The sequence below is a fragment of the Ziziphus jujuba genome, chromosome 2 (assembly GCF_031755915.1).
Source record: "Ziziphus jujuba cultivar Dongzao chromosome 2, ASM3175591v1".
Taxonomy (NCBI): Eukaryota; Viridiplantae; Streptophyta; class Magnoliopsida; order Rosales; family Rhamnaceae; genus Ziziphus; species Ziziphus jujuba.
The window spans coordinates 25,703,461-25,717,850 of record NC_083380.1 but is presented as its reverse complement, the minus strand read 5'-3'; the positions used below and the strand labels follow the sequence as shown (position 1 = coordinate 25,717,850).

The 14,390-nt window shown below is 30.5% G+C and overlaps 1 protein-coding gene across 1 annotated transcript; it reads left to right on the top strand.

Annotated features, from left to right (window-relative positions):
• The first annotated feature begins 4,488 nt into the window (after positions 1 to 4,488).
• On the top strand, positions 4,489 to 7,196 carry LOC107434790 (nuclear pore complex protein NUP98A). Its single transcript, XM_048474158.2, has one exon. It carries the CDS (start codon positions 4,573 to 4,575, stop codon positions 6,856 to 6,858), a length of 2,286 nt encoding a protein of 761 aa, XP_048330115.2. The 5' UTR covers positions 4,489 to 4,572; the 3' UTR covers positions 6,859 to 7,196.
• The last annotated feature ends 7,194 nt before the right edge of the window (positions 7,197 to 14,390 follow it).

The window sequence follows — 14,390 nt, the reverse complement described above, 5'->3', positions numbered from 1 at the left end:
TGTTTGCTTTGAAATTTCTTATAATAAGTCAAAGATATGGTATTCCTCTCTTTATTTTTTTATTTTTATTTTATTTTATTTTTTTTGTTCTGCTGAAAAAAGGTGTGGTATTCCTTGTGCATTTTGCAGAACCGGAACTCTAGCAACTAAAAGTTGGAATGTTTAAAAAAAAAAAAAAAAAAAATTGGAGTTGGGTAGTTTCTTTGGCCGCTGATAAATATTTATATATATATATATATTATATAGAGCTTTGTTATTTTGTTCCCATCCATGATTATTACTAGTATAATCAGTTGCTAATATGATCAATTTTTAATTGAGTAAATATCTAATTCGAACCAATTTAACGAAGGTTATTTAAAGGTGATCAATTAAATTGTTATGTCAAAGTGGATCGCAAATAGCATATTTGTACTATATATAAAAGGAAACGGTCAACTTTGTAACGTCATGACTTTTCTTCTTTGACCATATCTCACTACCAATTGCAATGTCTATACTGACCAATCATAATCGAAATTTACCAAAATATCCTACTATTTCAAATGTTAATCGAAAAATTTTAGATAATTTTTCACTTATCAAAATTTCGATTACTGGTTAGTTGATATTATTTTTTTATTTTTCATCTTTTATAATTATAAGGCATTATTAATTTATATTCAATTATAAATGATTATATGCTATATTATTTATTTTAGAATTTTGATGAAGTTTTTAATCTCTGTAGCATTACTGTAATTTTATGCCATATTATTTATTTTACAATTTTGATGAAACTTTTTAATCCATATAGTATTATTGCAATTTTATTACACCTAAAGGTATGATTAATTTGCTTGTTAAAATTATATTCTTTAAAATAATGGATACTGTTGGAAATATTTTAAAGAGCTATCATGAATTCCCCATGCCAAAACAGAAATGAAAAAAAAAATTGAATACTAAATGGTAGAGAAGATTTTTTTTCTTTTTTTTTTTTTTGGGAAATAAAAAAGAAGAGAGTTTTCTATTCTAATATCCACGTGCAGAGCTCGCAAAGTCTCAACAACTACCTTGATCCAAAAAGAAAAAAATATCATCAACTACACTAGAAGAAGTGAAGAGTGTTTTTTTCTTTTTCTTCCCCACACCACCCCCCCCCCCCCCCCCCCCCCCCCCCCCCCCCCCCCCCCGGCTCTTAAAGTTTCAATTCTTATGGCATTGATAAAGTTAATTACTATATATGTATGTAACTATTTTAGGTGTAAAAAATACCACCTCCAACTTATATTTTTGGTATGTTTTTTTATTCAATGGGCATTGTAGGTTCAACATACTCTTTTTTTTTTGGCGTACTCTACTTTTCTACAGAGATTTTGAATGACATTAATTTCGTACCTTATATTTGATATACAGTATTTATGTTGTATATGTTTGTTATCTGTACAATATTGTCATCATCTTTCATTTTATTTCCAGGGAAGTATTATACTGTAAAAATTCAATTCAATTTGATCGTTTATTTCTAGGGAACCATTATGTTTTGTGTTCGAACATAGAGGCTGCCTGTGCCTGGTTCTCTTCTTATCAATGTTGATGGTGCTTTATCTGTTGAAAGAGACACGGCTTCATGAGAATGAAGTCAATTTAGGTTGCCATGCGTTTCTAATAGAAAATATTGAACTTTTGTTTGATGGTTTTAGGGGTAGTTTTTTCTATTTCTTATGCGCATAGGGACTCAAATCGAGTAGCGCATGTTCTAGCTCATTTTGCTTTGTCTCTTGATGATTTTAAGTTCTGGATGGAAGATAATCCTTCATAGTTATCTCCATTAAGAAAGGATGATGCAAGTGTTAGGTTTTTTTTATGTTATTTTCGAAAAAATAAAAAATAAATAATGCTTATGCTTTTTAATTATCTAATAGATATTTAATCATTAACATAAAATATGGTAAGTTTGAAACATCAAAAGAGGAGAAATTATTATAAATGATTTAAAAAAAAATCCTCAAGATGAGATTGCAACAAAGCATTACCTATCAAAAAGATGACTTGCTAGAAGAATGTGAATCTGATAAACATGAATGGCGTATTGGCCATTAGTGTGAGATTGTTTTACTATTGCTATGGTGCTTATTATTTCATGGCTTGTACTTTTTATTTCAAAAAATATTTTTAAAATAAAAAATATATTGGATAATCTTATAAAATAGTGAGCTTGGTTTTTTTATCCAACTCCAATGATACTGTTTATCGCACTCTTTAATTTTTCAGTTCTCAATAAATAATTAATATTAACTTTTCTCTTTATTTTTTTTTTTCCATCAATGACTTCCCTATTTATATATATTTATATGAAATCAAATAAATTATACTAATTGTGCATAGAAAAATGTTGGTCTAATATATGCATGCACTAAAAACTTTATATAGAGATTGAGTTAGCTTTCTACATTTGAATAGTCAAATCCTACTTTTTATTTTAATTTTTCAATTTAAAAATTACATTGAAGTTATAAAAAAAATATTTTGACTCTTTAAAATAGAAAAAAAAAAAAAAAGCGTGGTTGAAAGTGCTCTAAAGGATTACAATATGCCAAAAAAATAAATTTTCAAATATGTTTTGAAGCTGAAAATATATATGTTAGAATATTTTTACATTCATTTTTTTGTGTTTATTTTGTTCAAGAGAATTGTTATTACAAAATTGAACCAATACTTACTACTTGATTTTGTTATTTGATTTATTAAGTTTGCTGTTAATTTCATATAATATATATATATTTTATCTTTGCCCATGTATGTTTAATAATTTACTGTAATGATTATTGATTTTAAGTTTGAATTTGAAGGTTAAATGCATTAATATATGACGCTTCTATATTCAAAATTGTAACTTAATACTTTATTTATGGTATTTGTATGAAAAAGAGAAACTATCCTATAGGATGGGTACACCACATCAGCCATAGGTATGTCCAATTATATCATGCCAATTTATCATACACGACATATCATTCATTTAATTTTTTTAAAATTAATGTAATTAAACTTCAAATTAGTAAACTTTTTGTTGTTGAATTAATTAATGTAATTCCTTTATTTAATTTCTTTATTAATATATTTAGTTTCCCTGTAAAAATTAATTATATCATTTACTTTATTGTATTTAGAAAAAAATATATATCATTTTCCTTGTTTAAATTTTATTTTAAGGAATAACAAACTTAAAATATATTAATATTTAAAAATTGTTATTATGCGTTGCGTATTCCGCCAACATAGAATAAGATAATTCTTTATAAGAAAACTAAATATATTAATAATTTATATTAAAGGAATTTGATTTATTAATAAATAACTTATCAATTCAAAATTTAATTCTATTGAATTTTATTTTAACTATGAAGATTTTCGTTGCTAAAAATATTGTAAAAACCTTTTACCACAACAAATTGTGATTAAAAATTCTTAGCTATGGAATTATAAGGCACAATCCTAACAAAAGCTTTTATTGTGGCTAAAATCATTTAGCCACAAAATGTAAATTTTTAATCACTATTTTTGTTATGGTTGATACTTTATTTTTATAATGATTTTAGTGTGTTATTTAAATACATATGATTTATTTGAATCTTATTTTAAAATTTTGTGTTTGGTAAATAAAGTAAAATAGATAAGGTAGGGTAGAGATATATGAATTTTTTTGGAATAGATAAGGTGTAGATTCTAAGATTGTAATCGGGGATTCTCTAAAAATACTTGAAACTATATTTTTCTAATAAATATTGATTTTTCTTTTAGCCCTCTTATGTTTTGCATTTTTTTTTTTTTTCACAAAATGGGTAACGTGATTTCCTTTTTCAAAATCATATAATTTGTGCAAGTAATATATATGTATTGGTACAATTGAAATTAGTATACCTCATGGTCTACGGTTTCAATCTCAATTTGGGCTCCAAATTTGTAATAATAAAATATTTAATATAAAAATTAAATATGTGCAAATCAAGTATTTAATATAAAAGCTACTCCCGCGGAACCCCATCACGAAGACGATTCATTGCTGCGGGGCTTAACTTCAACGCAACGCGGCTCTCCTACAATAATATCTCAACCCAGTAACTTGTGGATTTATTTATTTATTTATTTATTTTGTGAGTTGTTTGCAAGATTGAAATATAGAATTTTAAAATGCAAAATATTTACTATAATAAATGAGTATTTTATATTATAATTTTTTGAGAAATATTATATTATTGTTTGACATAATAAAAGATAAAATAGTATTGGATATTTTATATTGGTATAGCGATTTCCATATTAGTTTGAAAGTTTTTAAATTTTTAATTTTATTTTTTAAAATTACTAGCAACGGAAGACAATGTATTTATGGCGGTGCGGGTGGCTTAAGTTAAACGCAACGCGGCTGTGACACAGCCCCAGACTGTATAAAAAGAAGCGACTCCTCTTCCTTCTTCTACTACTCTCTCATTCTCTCAATATTCTCTCAAAAGATCGAGGCTTGGGATATTCACAACCTCTTAGTTACTGGTTTGCAGCCTCATAATTGGTGTAAGGAAAGGAAAGATGTTTGGTTCTACGAATAACCCTTTTATTGGGCAGTCATCTAGTAGTCCATTTGGGTCCCACTTGAGCAATGCCACAGCCAACAATGGTTTTGGGGATCAAACAGGCAGTTCCACAATATTCGGTGGTAATTCATCAACTGGTGTTTTTGGTGTAGCCCAATCTTCATCTTCTTCTTCTTCACCAGCTTTTGGAGCCCATGAGTCCACAACACTAACAACAACAACATTTTGTTGTTTTGGTGGTGGGTCACGTGGTGGGGGAAGCCGAGTGACATGTTATGCACCAACAGCACCTGAACCAGATAATGGTGGAGCAGTAGCATTAGGAATGTTAGTGTCAGTATCAGCCATGCCTGTTTATAAACATAAAAGCCATGAGGAGCTGAGATGGAACGACTATCAGTTGGGAGATAAAGGTGGAGCAGTACCAGTAGTAGAAAAGTTAGAGTCAGTATCAGCCGTGCCTTTCCATAAAGATAAAAGCCATGAGGAGCTGAGATGGGATAACTATCAGTCGCGAGATAAAGGTGTTGATACTTCGTCTACTCGGATAATCCTTCCTTCACCGACATTAACATTGGGTCAAACATCAATTCCTTCTCTGTTTCCCAATTTAAATGCTCCAACGCAGCGGCCTCCAGGTAGTTTTACAACTTCACTACAATTTCCTCCCTCCACTGAATCTCCATCATCATCATCATTTGAGCAATCAGTGATTACTCCTACTCCTACTCCAGTTCAAGGATCAATCCCTGCATTTAGATTTAATTCTAGCATCTTCAACCCCTCCTCTACAACTTCAATTGGACCACGCCCCCCACGCCCCCTCCCACTCAATGCTGCTCAGTCGTCTTCATCAACTACACAGTCAAACTTCCTTTCGGCTTCTTCACCATCATTAGCTGGTCAAACATCTTCAACTCTGTTCTCTAATCTATATGCTCCAAAAACTCAACATGGTAGTTTTGCAAATGGTAGTTTTACAACTTCAGTAGAATTTCCATACAGTTCATCCCCATCAACATCTGTTTCACCGTCAATATTTGTTTCATCAAGCCCACCGTCGTTGATTGTGCAATCAATTGGACCAACTACAACTAGTATCTTCAATCCCTCTACAACTTCAATTGGACAATCTACCTCTTATTTTGGGCCAACTACAACTTCTTCCTTTTTCCCATCAAAAATATTCGACACTGACTATCCTTCTACTGGATCGGGCACTCCACCAGTAAGTACTAACATGTTTTCAAGCACTCCATCACTAAGTGCTTCTTCACCCGCCCAATCTGTAATTTTTGGTGAGAATAACTTTGAACAATTGTCTGCCACTAAAAGATCTGCTGTTATACAGCCAGACCCAACTCCAGTTGCAACACATCCATTCGGCATACTACCAGCAATACCTCAAATGTCAATTAATGATTGTGGAGTTCAATATGGAATATCTAGCATGCCTGTATTAGACAAAACTGCTGTTGCAGCTCCTGCTAGAATATCATCATCATTATTAACTTCTCGACTACACTTATCACAAAGGCGAACCAGGTGCATGCATGCAACCAAATATCATCCTAAGAATGATGGTCGTCCAAAGTTTCCATTTTTTAGTGATATCGTTGATGAAGAAACAGACTACATACCAAAAGCACTTGTCATTTGTCCTAGGGATAACCCAAGAGCAGTTGTCACTTGTCAGTTGAAATCTACTTTTGACAAGGCATCCCCAATAAAAGATACTACTTGTACACCAATGGAGGAGAATGGAAATAGTTTTGCAGCTGATGCTGCTATTGTGGTGTATGAGCATGGTACTGCAGATATTGATGCATTAATGCCAAAGCTGCGACCAGGCTCTGACTACTACACAGAGCCAGGAATCCAAGAATTGGCAACCAAGGAAACCAGCGGCAGAGGATTCTGCTGTCATGTCAAGGATTTTGTGATCGGACGACACGGTTATGGTAGGATCAAATTCTTTGGTGAGACAGATGTGAGAAGGCTTGATATCGAATCACTAGTTCAGTTCAACAACAGGGAGGTGATTGTTTACATGGATGATAGCAAGAAACCTCCTGTTGGGCAAGGCCTTAATAAGCCTGCTGAGGTAACACTTCTTAATATTAAATGCTTTGATAAAAAAACAGGGCATCAGCATACACAAGGACCAAAAATTGAGAAATACATGCAGATGCTGAAGAGGAAAGCTGAGGAACAAGGTGCTGAATATGTCTCTTATGACCCCATGAAAGGGGTATGGAAGTTCAGGGTCAACCACTTTTGACGAGTGCAATTGCTGATGGGTAAAACCAGTCAATAGGTTTATTGGTTTTTCTATTTGCATAGAATTTAGGGGATTTTTTTTTTGTTGGGTACTGTACATCACGGAGTAAACGATGAGTTTTGGGTTCTAGAATATTTCTGATCAGATTTCCTTTTCTGTTAGTTATCTCTTGGTTGGCTTTTCTTAGTTCGCTCTTGGTTGGCTTTTCTTTGGTGTCTACTTGCTTTGGATAATGGAATAGGAAATAGATTGGATGGACAAATTTGGGCAGTTTAATGATTGAAATTTTCTCTTTTGTCTATATTCACAAAAACAAATTTGGGGAGTTGCGTTTTAGATCCTTAAATTTAGAATGTTGTAATTTATGTCTTTCAATTTCAATTTGTTGAATAATGATCTAATGCAAAATTTTAAATTAAATGATATGAAAATGCAAATTTATGAAACTAGAGGCTTTAAATACAATAAATTGGACCAATTCACTTTAATATTGGTGAAGTGAGAAACAAAATAAAACTATATCAAAAATGCAACAAATTGAAACCGAAGGTTCTAAATGCAACAAATTCTGTCAGAGTGCAATTTTTCCAAACTAAAGGGCATTAAAAATTGCAATCTAACACTATATAATATTAGATCTGAAATCATTTCGAGCTATCAAAAACAAATCATAATTCCTGAATTTGATGGTATGATTTAAAGCTGAGGAGTTTGTAGTTGTTGTATACATTTTAAACCAGTGTTTGATATGTGCAAAATATGGTTTGTTTTTTCTAGAATGGTGAAATCTATAAAAGCTTCAATTCCATATTTTGTATAACTCAATATTTGAGTACATTAGAAACTACATACCTAGAAGAAAATCTGAGAATGGAATTTCAAAACTTTCTGTTAAAAGTAGTTGAAAGAACATCATAGGTAGGAGAATAATTTAACAAAGGTCATAACAGAGAGAGAACGTTGTTGGTAAACAGTAAAAATCAGTTTAATTTATTTTTATTTTTATTTTTAATTTATTATTATTATTATTTTTTTGGCTATGTATCACATACCTAACATTTTTATTCTTTTGCGAAGTAAGTATACATACTAAGCTATTGATAAGAAATTAATCGCATTGTACACTTTGTGAATTTTTTTTTTTTTTTGGTTATTATTTTTTGATGAAGTATATACTTTGTATAAATTGAAATTACACATCTTAATTGTTTAGACATGTCCGATTAATTCAGTTCTAGCTGTGAACTTTTGGATAGACAAAGATTCAACTCTGAAATTGTGTTACTACTTTTTCATGTAATATAACAGAGAGATTTTATAAGCATAATCTTCAGATTCGTTCAGTATTCCATTTTCAATTTAAAATCTGTTTTATTTTTACTCCTCAATTATTTTAATCCTTTTCTGGTTAAAACTACTAATTAAGGGTTCTTTGGTACTTTCAACACAAAAACAAATTGGCTAAGGGAGCAACTTTTTGCTGATATATGGTATATTGCATGAGAGCAAAATGCATTATAACAGTAAATGTTGTTTCCTTTTCTATTCCTTTTTTTATCCATTTCCACCATCTTCAAAGCTCAACAAACGTTGTTTATTCATACATAGCCTAGTAAGCGTTTCTTCCAAAATTTTAAAAATTCAGAGACACTAGCCTTTGAATTACCTTTGTCATCGTAGGTGATTTATATGTATAAATTCAGTTCTAGATGTGAACTCGTGTTTCTTTTACTTGTTAAAATGTAAATCCTCCCATTGATAGAAAAATGTTCACCCCTAAGAGTTTATAACAAAATTTCGATTTTGAAGAGGTAGACTTTTGACTTGATAATCAGAATAACAAGTAGTTAAGATTTCAATAAGTACAACCTCAGCCTGGATAAGAGAGGACATGTTAAGCTCTAAACCAGCATACTAACACAGAACTCTAAGCCCATTGAATAGGTAAAAGAATTTAATTTATGTAAACAACAACCTGTAAAATTTCTATTCTTTCATTTATTTCTTTCTTTGTTTCTTCTTCTTCATTTCAACATTTCATTTACTGCTTTTTCATGTAAATATATTTACTGCTTTTTCATGTAAATATATATGACAGAGAGAGATTTTATGATCAAAGCAGACTTTCCTGATTTTTTGAGTGTCTATTTTCGATTTGAAATCTATTTTGTTTCTATCAACGTGTTTTGATTTTTCTGTTCGAAAACTTGTAATAAAGGGATATTTGGTATTTTTAGCACGAAAGAAAATTGGAAAATGGCACCACTTTGTGTTGCTGATATAATGGTAAGAGGATAATGCATTTTTAAGAGGAACTAGGAGTTACATTGGGTTTTTAACATTATTAAATTATTGGAATTCTTTTTATTAATGCTACAAATTTAACATTTTACTCAAATCAGATTAAATGAATAAAGATAAAAGCATAACTGTATTCACTTTTCATTCCTTCCATTCTCTTCCTCGTCCATTTCCACCGCCTTGGAAGCTCAATAAATCAAGGTTGTTTCTTCCATATATTCCTAGTTTTCCGTCCAAAGCTTCTACATATCAACGAAACTAGATTTTCAGATGATGTGTATGCTCATATTTTATGGCTTTCTTTCTATAATTTATAGGCAGCAGGGGAATTCGTAGTTGTTCTCTCTTCTTGTCAGTCACTTCTATCTTCTAATTTTTACCTCAAATTTTTGAATAACCAAGCACAATAAAGGATTTCAAAATCTTGTCATATCAGTTACTTATTATTACTTTTTTTTTTCTTTTTCTTTTTTTCCATTTACAACTTCTTTTGGGTTTTGCATCTCCATGAGAACAAAAGCTCACTGACTTGTAAAGGTTATATTTTTTATGGGTTAATGCTTGTAAATTTTTCTTACATTCTGAAAATGACTGGATGTGAATAGCAGCAAATGGCTACTCGAAGATAGAAAGGGAAAATCAAAACAAGAAAATTTTGACCATAATTACAATCGGTTTTAGAGTTAGAGAGTCTAGCTTTTTTCTCCTAAGGACCAGATAAAAGAAAAATAAAAACTTTTAAAGAGAGAAACTCACGGCAATACTAGCTTGGAAAAAGTGTGTTAGTTTTTCTCTTTGAGGTTAAGATTTGTATGAATGAAAATTGCAGTGAGATTTCAAAAGGGTCATAGTTGGAATAGATAGGAGGGAATGAAAAAGGAAGAGGAAACGCCCATGAAAAATCATCAAGGTAACTGAGCTGTTTATGACGCGGCAACTTATTTTATATTAAAGATGAAGTAAATAATTAATTCCATAAGGATATGTGAGTAGCAGCCAAATTGTAATATGAGAAAGTCAGACTGCAACAAACAGAAAGTACGATCTTACAAATATGTTCAGCTATATAACAATTTGCAGTTCCTAGCTAGCTATTTGTTATGCAATTAGAACAAAAATAATAGCAATAAAATAAAACAAAACACATACAATTTAAGTGAAAAATCATTAATAGGAAAAAAATATGATAAAAAAAAAAGTAAAGTTTTTATTTATAAAGATTAGTATAAAGGTAAGCAAATAGAACTGCAAAACTATCAGCTCTTGACCTCCGCTACCATCACAGAGTTCCATTTTTTTTTCAAAATAAATTCATTATCGCACTGCAAACTTTTCGAATCAGATCAATAAGAATTCGGATCATCAATTCTGACACTGTCATAGCTTCAAACAACCTGTAAATTCCTACACTTTCTTCGATTGTAGGTGCCATCCATATAAGGATTTTATTACTCGGATGGATTAAGAAAGTCCATTCAAGATTTGAACATCTCATACTAAATGTGTTATGTCGAGAATGCTGAAAGCAATATATCAGTGAAAAGCAGGGATGTGATGAGACTGCTGATATTAATCAATGCCGACTCTAGCTCCTTTTTTTTTTTTTTTTTTTCAAAAGAATAATTACTCTCTAGAATAATATAGGTGATATATCATATTTAATAAATTGACGTAATATAATTAAATTAATTTAATAAATATTCGGAATATAATTGAACAAGCCTACGTAATAGGCTTCTCATTAACAAAAAATTTCTCAACTCAACAATATATTAGATGAGAAGTTAAATTATATGGGACAAGCTAGAGTTACAGCTGCGAGTGCCGAGTAGTTATCACCAAAGCTACCGTGGACACTACTGCCAATACTGACGATTGTGTTGTTTTTGAAATTGTAGCTGTTGATTTATTTGCTGCACTTTACTGCTGCATATATGCAGTGTGGTTTTGTTTTCTCCATCTACATGCATGGTCCTTTTGGATCATTTTTTTCTCTTCTTTGCTTTGTTTCTCCTTTTTCTTAATTTATTTTTTATTTTTTATATATAGTCGTGAGGATGACGACCTTTACCATCAAAATTGTACAAAGATTTTCCATGGAGTTTAACAAACTAATCTCAGAACCACTAACTCATTAATTATTAAAGTCGAAGCAGTAGACATACGTGCACACTTATATGCACGTATGGGTAGGGTTATGTGTACCAAGGCCTTTAACCAGTAGGTTTAACAATCATTATGATACTAAAATGGTTTAATCCAATGGAGAATAAAAAATGAGAAGTTATAATTTTTTTTTAAATCCACAATCAAATTTTAATGTGTGATCTTTTTTATTAGAATCTGTCATTTCAATGGCCATATTTGTCAACAAAAGTGATAAAGTATAATAGAATCGTTTATCAGTATTAGTCAAAAAGTCAAATAGAATGAAAATGTAACAAATTGAAATTTAAAAACTTAAAGTACAACCTTGTAAACTTGAAAGCCTAAAGTACAATTATTCTAAACTAGAGAGAACTAAATTGCAGTTAATCTTTTTGTTTTTCTTTGTAAAAGATTTTTAAGTGATACTTTCTAAAATCAAATCAAAAGTAGATTGAATCTAAGGACGATTTTGAAAGGAAGCCTCTCTGATCGTTGGATTTATGCTTTAGTTTATCAATAGCCTTAATTGATAATAATTGTAAGATCCTTAAAGTAGCTTAACAAGTGACATGGCCATTTAAGTGATTGTTTAGATAAAACAAAGAGCCCATTAGTATACCCTATAAACTAGGGTTTGCAATCTATTACTTTATTGCTTTTTGGCCTTAAGAAATATAAGATTTTATATATTATTTTTAAGAAATTCAGAATCTCAATGAAAAACATAAATATTTTGAGAAAAAAATGAAAAAAGTGAGGTTTTCAAAGTGTTTTTCAATTAACCTTATTATTATTATTTTTATCAAGCACACTCACAAACAAATCATAACAATAATAATTGGAAATTCTTGTAGATTTTGAAGTTATTTTTTTGTACTCCTAAAAAGTTAGCAATGGATAATAAAAGTAATAACTATTACATGCTTTATTCAATTAATCGATCCGATCTCCACTTTTTTGATTCTTTCGTCAACCAAGTGAATTCAAACTTACTACAGTAAGGTCTCTTTTTTTCACTACTGTCACATTAAACAATATCTTTTTCTCTCTTTTTTTTTTTTTTTTTTTTTTTTTTTTGGGGGGGGGGGGGGGGGGGGGGGGGGAACAGAGAAATAATTCAACAAGAAACAGGGGTCACATCCATCCAAAAGGGTTTCAGAGAGCCATGGTCGCCCTTCCTTTACCCAAACCACAAAATCAGAAGAAGAAAAAGTGAAATTAGCCTGCCTATAAGCTGCTTAATTGGCAGAAGAAGTTTTAAATGTATAGTTTACTGTTCTGATATAAGTTAAATATAAGTTATGTTGTGTTGGGATTAACCTTCCTAATATAAGGTGAAAATGTATAACGGCTCATTGCCAACATATCACAATCATATAAAAGATTGCTTTTAAAAAAAGAAAAAAAGAGAAAAACCAAAAAAGCAACTTTGACATTAGACTAGACAGATAAAATACATTTGGTACATAAGATTTTACTGTATTGTATCAGAATATATTATATTATATTGTACTATAAATTTTAGTTAAAAAATGATTATATAAAAAGAGAATTGATTTTTATTATTATTCATCTCAAATTTTAAAATAATTACACTAATTAAAATGGACAAAAATTTATATTTTTTATTTATCATTGTATAATTTTTTATAAGTAATTACAATATTAAAATAGAAGATTAATTTTCATTATTATTCACGTATTTTTCATAATAATAATTATAGTAACTAAAGTGATATAATATTAAAAAAGAAAAAAAAAAGAAAAAAAAAAGCTTTTACATTAAAATATAAAAGGTATCCCAATTAGTTTGATAATTGTATAGAGTTTTACCTTCTTTTTTTTTTTTTTTTTGTCTAAAGAAATGAAAAGAAAAAAAAAATATGCAATTGAAACAGGTCACTAGAGAAAGGAAAAAAATGGCGTTGGGCAACCATTGTTCTATTGGAAAATAATATTAAAATAATTAAGAAATACTGTAATATTGAAAAATTAAAATCTACAATACTATACCTACTCACCATGGCAAAAGGAAAATAGGAATATTTGAAAAATAAATACAGAAAAAAATAATTGAAGCATGAGTTGGTCAACTTAGCAAGGGGGGTTGGGTCTAATAGTGCAGGATATAAGGTAGGCAAGCACGCATTTTGTGCAACTTTGAAAAGTGTGTTTGGCCTTTGCACTAAAGTTGTACTGTATTGTTTATAGCAATACAGGATGGTTTATGCATAGTGCCAAACGCTACCCATAAAGGTTAAACACCACACTGCTCCAAATTTCAAAAAGTATATTCTCTGTACAAACAAAGAGTATAAAGTAGAGTAGGGACAAAGGCAAAGGCAAAGGCAAAGGCAAAGGCCCTCTTGTTCACTACAATTATAGGTTTGCTAAATTGGTTTTTCTCAAGCCTTCTTTGTAAATGCGTGCGGGGATGGAAATAAATTTGGAATAATTCCTAATCCCACTACTTCATTTTACTTCCTTCTTGGATTTGGATTTCTTAAATAAATTATTAATCCATCTACTCTACCTTGTTCATGTTGGAGTCCCGGCCCATTTGACCTTGATGAATGGCCCATTGGACTTGTTTGATATATTTTAATATATCATTGTATAGTAGAACAAGAAAAAGCAAACTTAATAACCTATCAATGAGTTGCTTAATTAGCATAACCACGTTTAAATATACCGGTTAACAGAATCTGCTTCCAGAATAATGCTTCCTAATTTGGTCAATTCAAAAAAGCAATCATATAATGTTATGAAAACGATGGATCCTGAATCAAAGAAATTGAATTCTTAGTCACTAACCTGAATAAAGTCATGTAAAACCCATATCCCTCCCAAACAGCAAACCAATTCAAATTTCAAAAGTATATTGTCTGTAAATTATGATGGATTTTTCAGAGGAGTTGAGACAAAAAAAAAAAAAGCAAAGGCAAAGACCCTCATGTTCACAATAAGCATAGCTTTGCTAAAATGTCCCTTGCCTGCCGTGGAAGGAGTTAGAGCCTGGCTTTTCTCTACCTTTCTTTGTAACTGCGTGCAGGCAACGAACTAGAATATATTCCAAATCCCAC

Coding starts and splice junctions, on each gene's coding strand:
- LOC107434790 (XM_048474158.2), top strand. CDS start 4,573: ATGTTTGGTTCTACGAATAACCCTTTTATTGGGCAGTCATCTAGTAGT.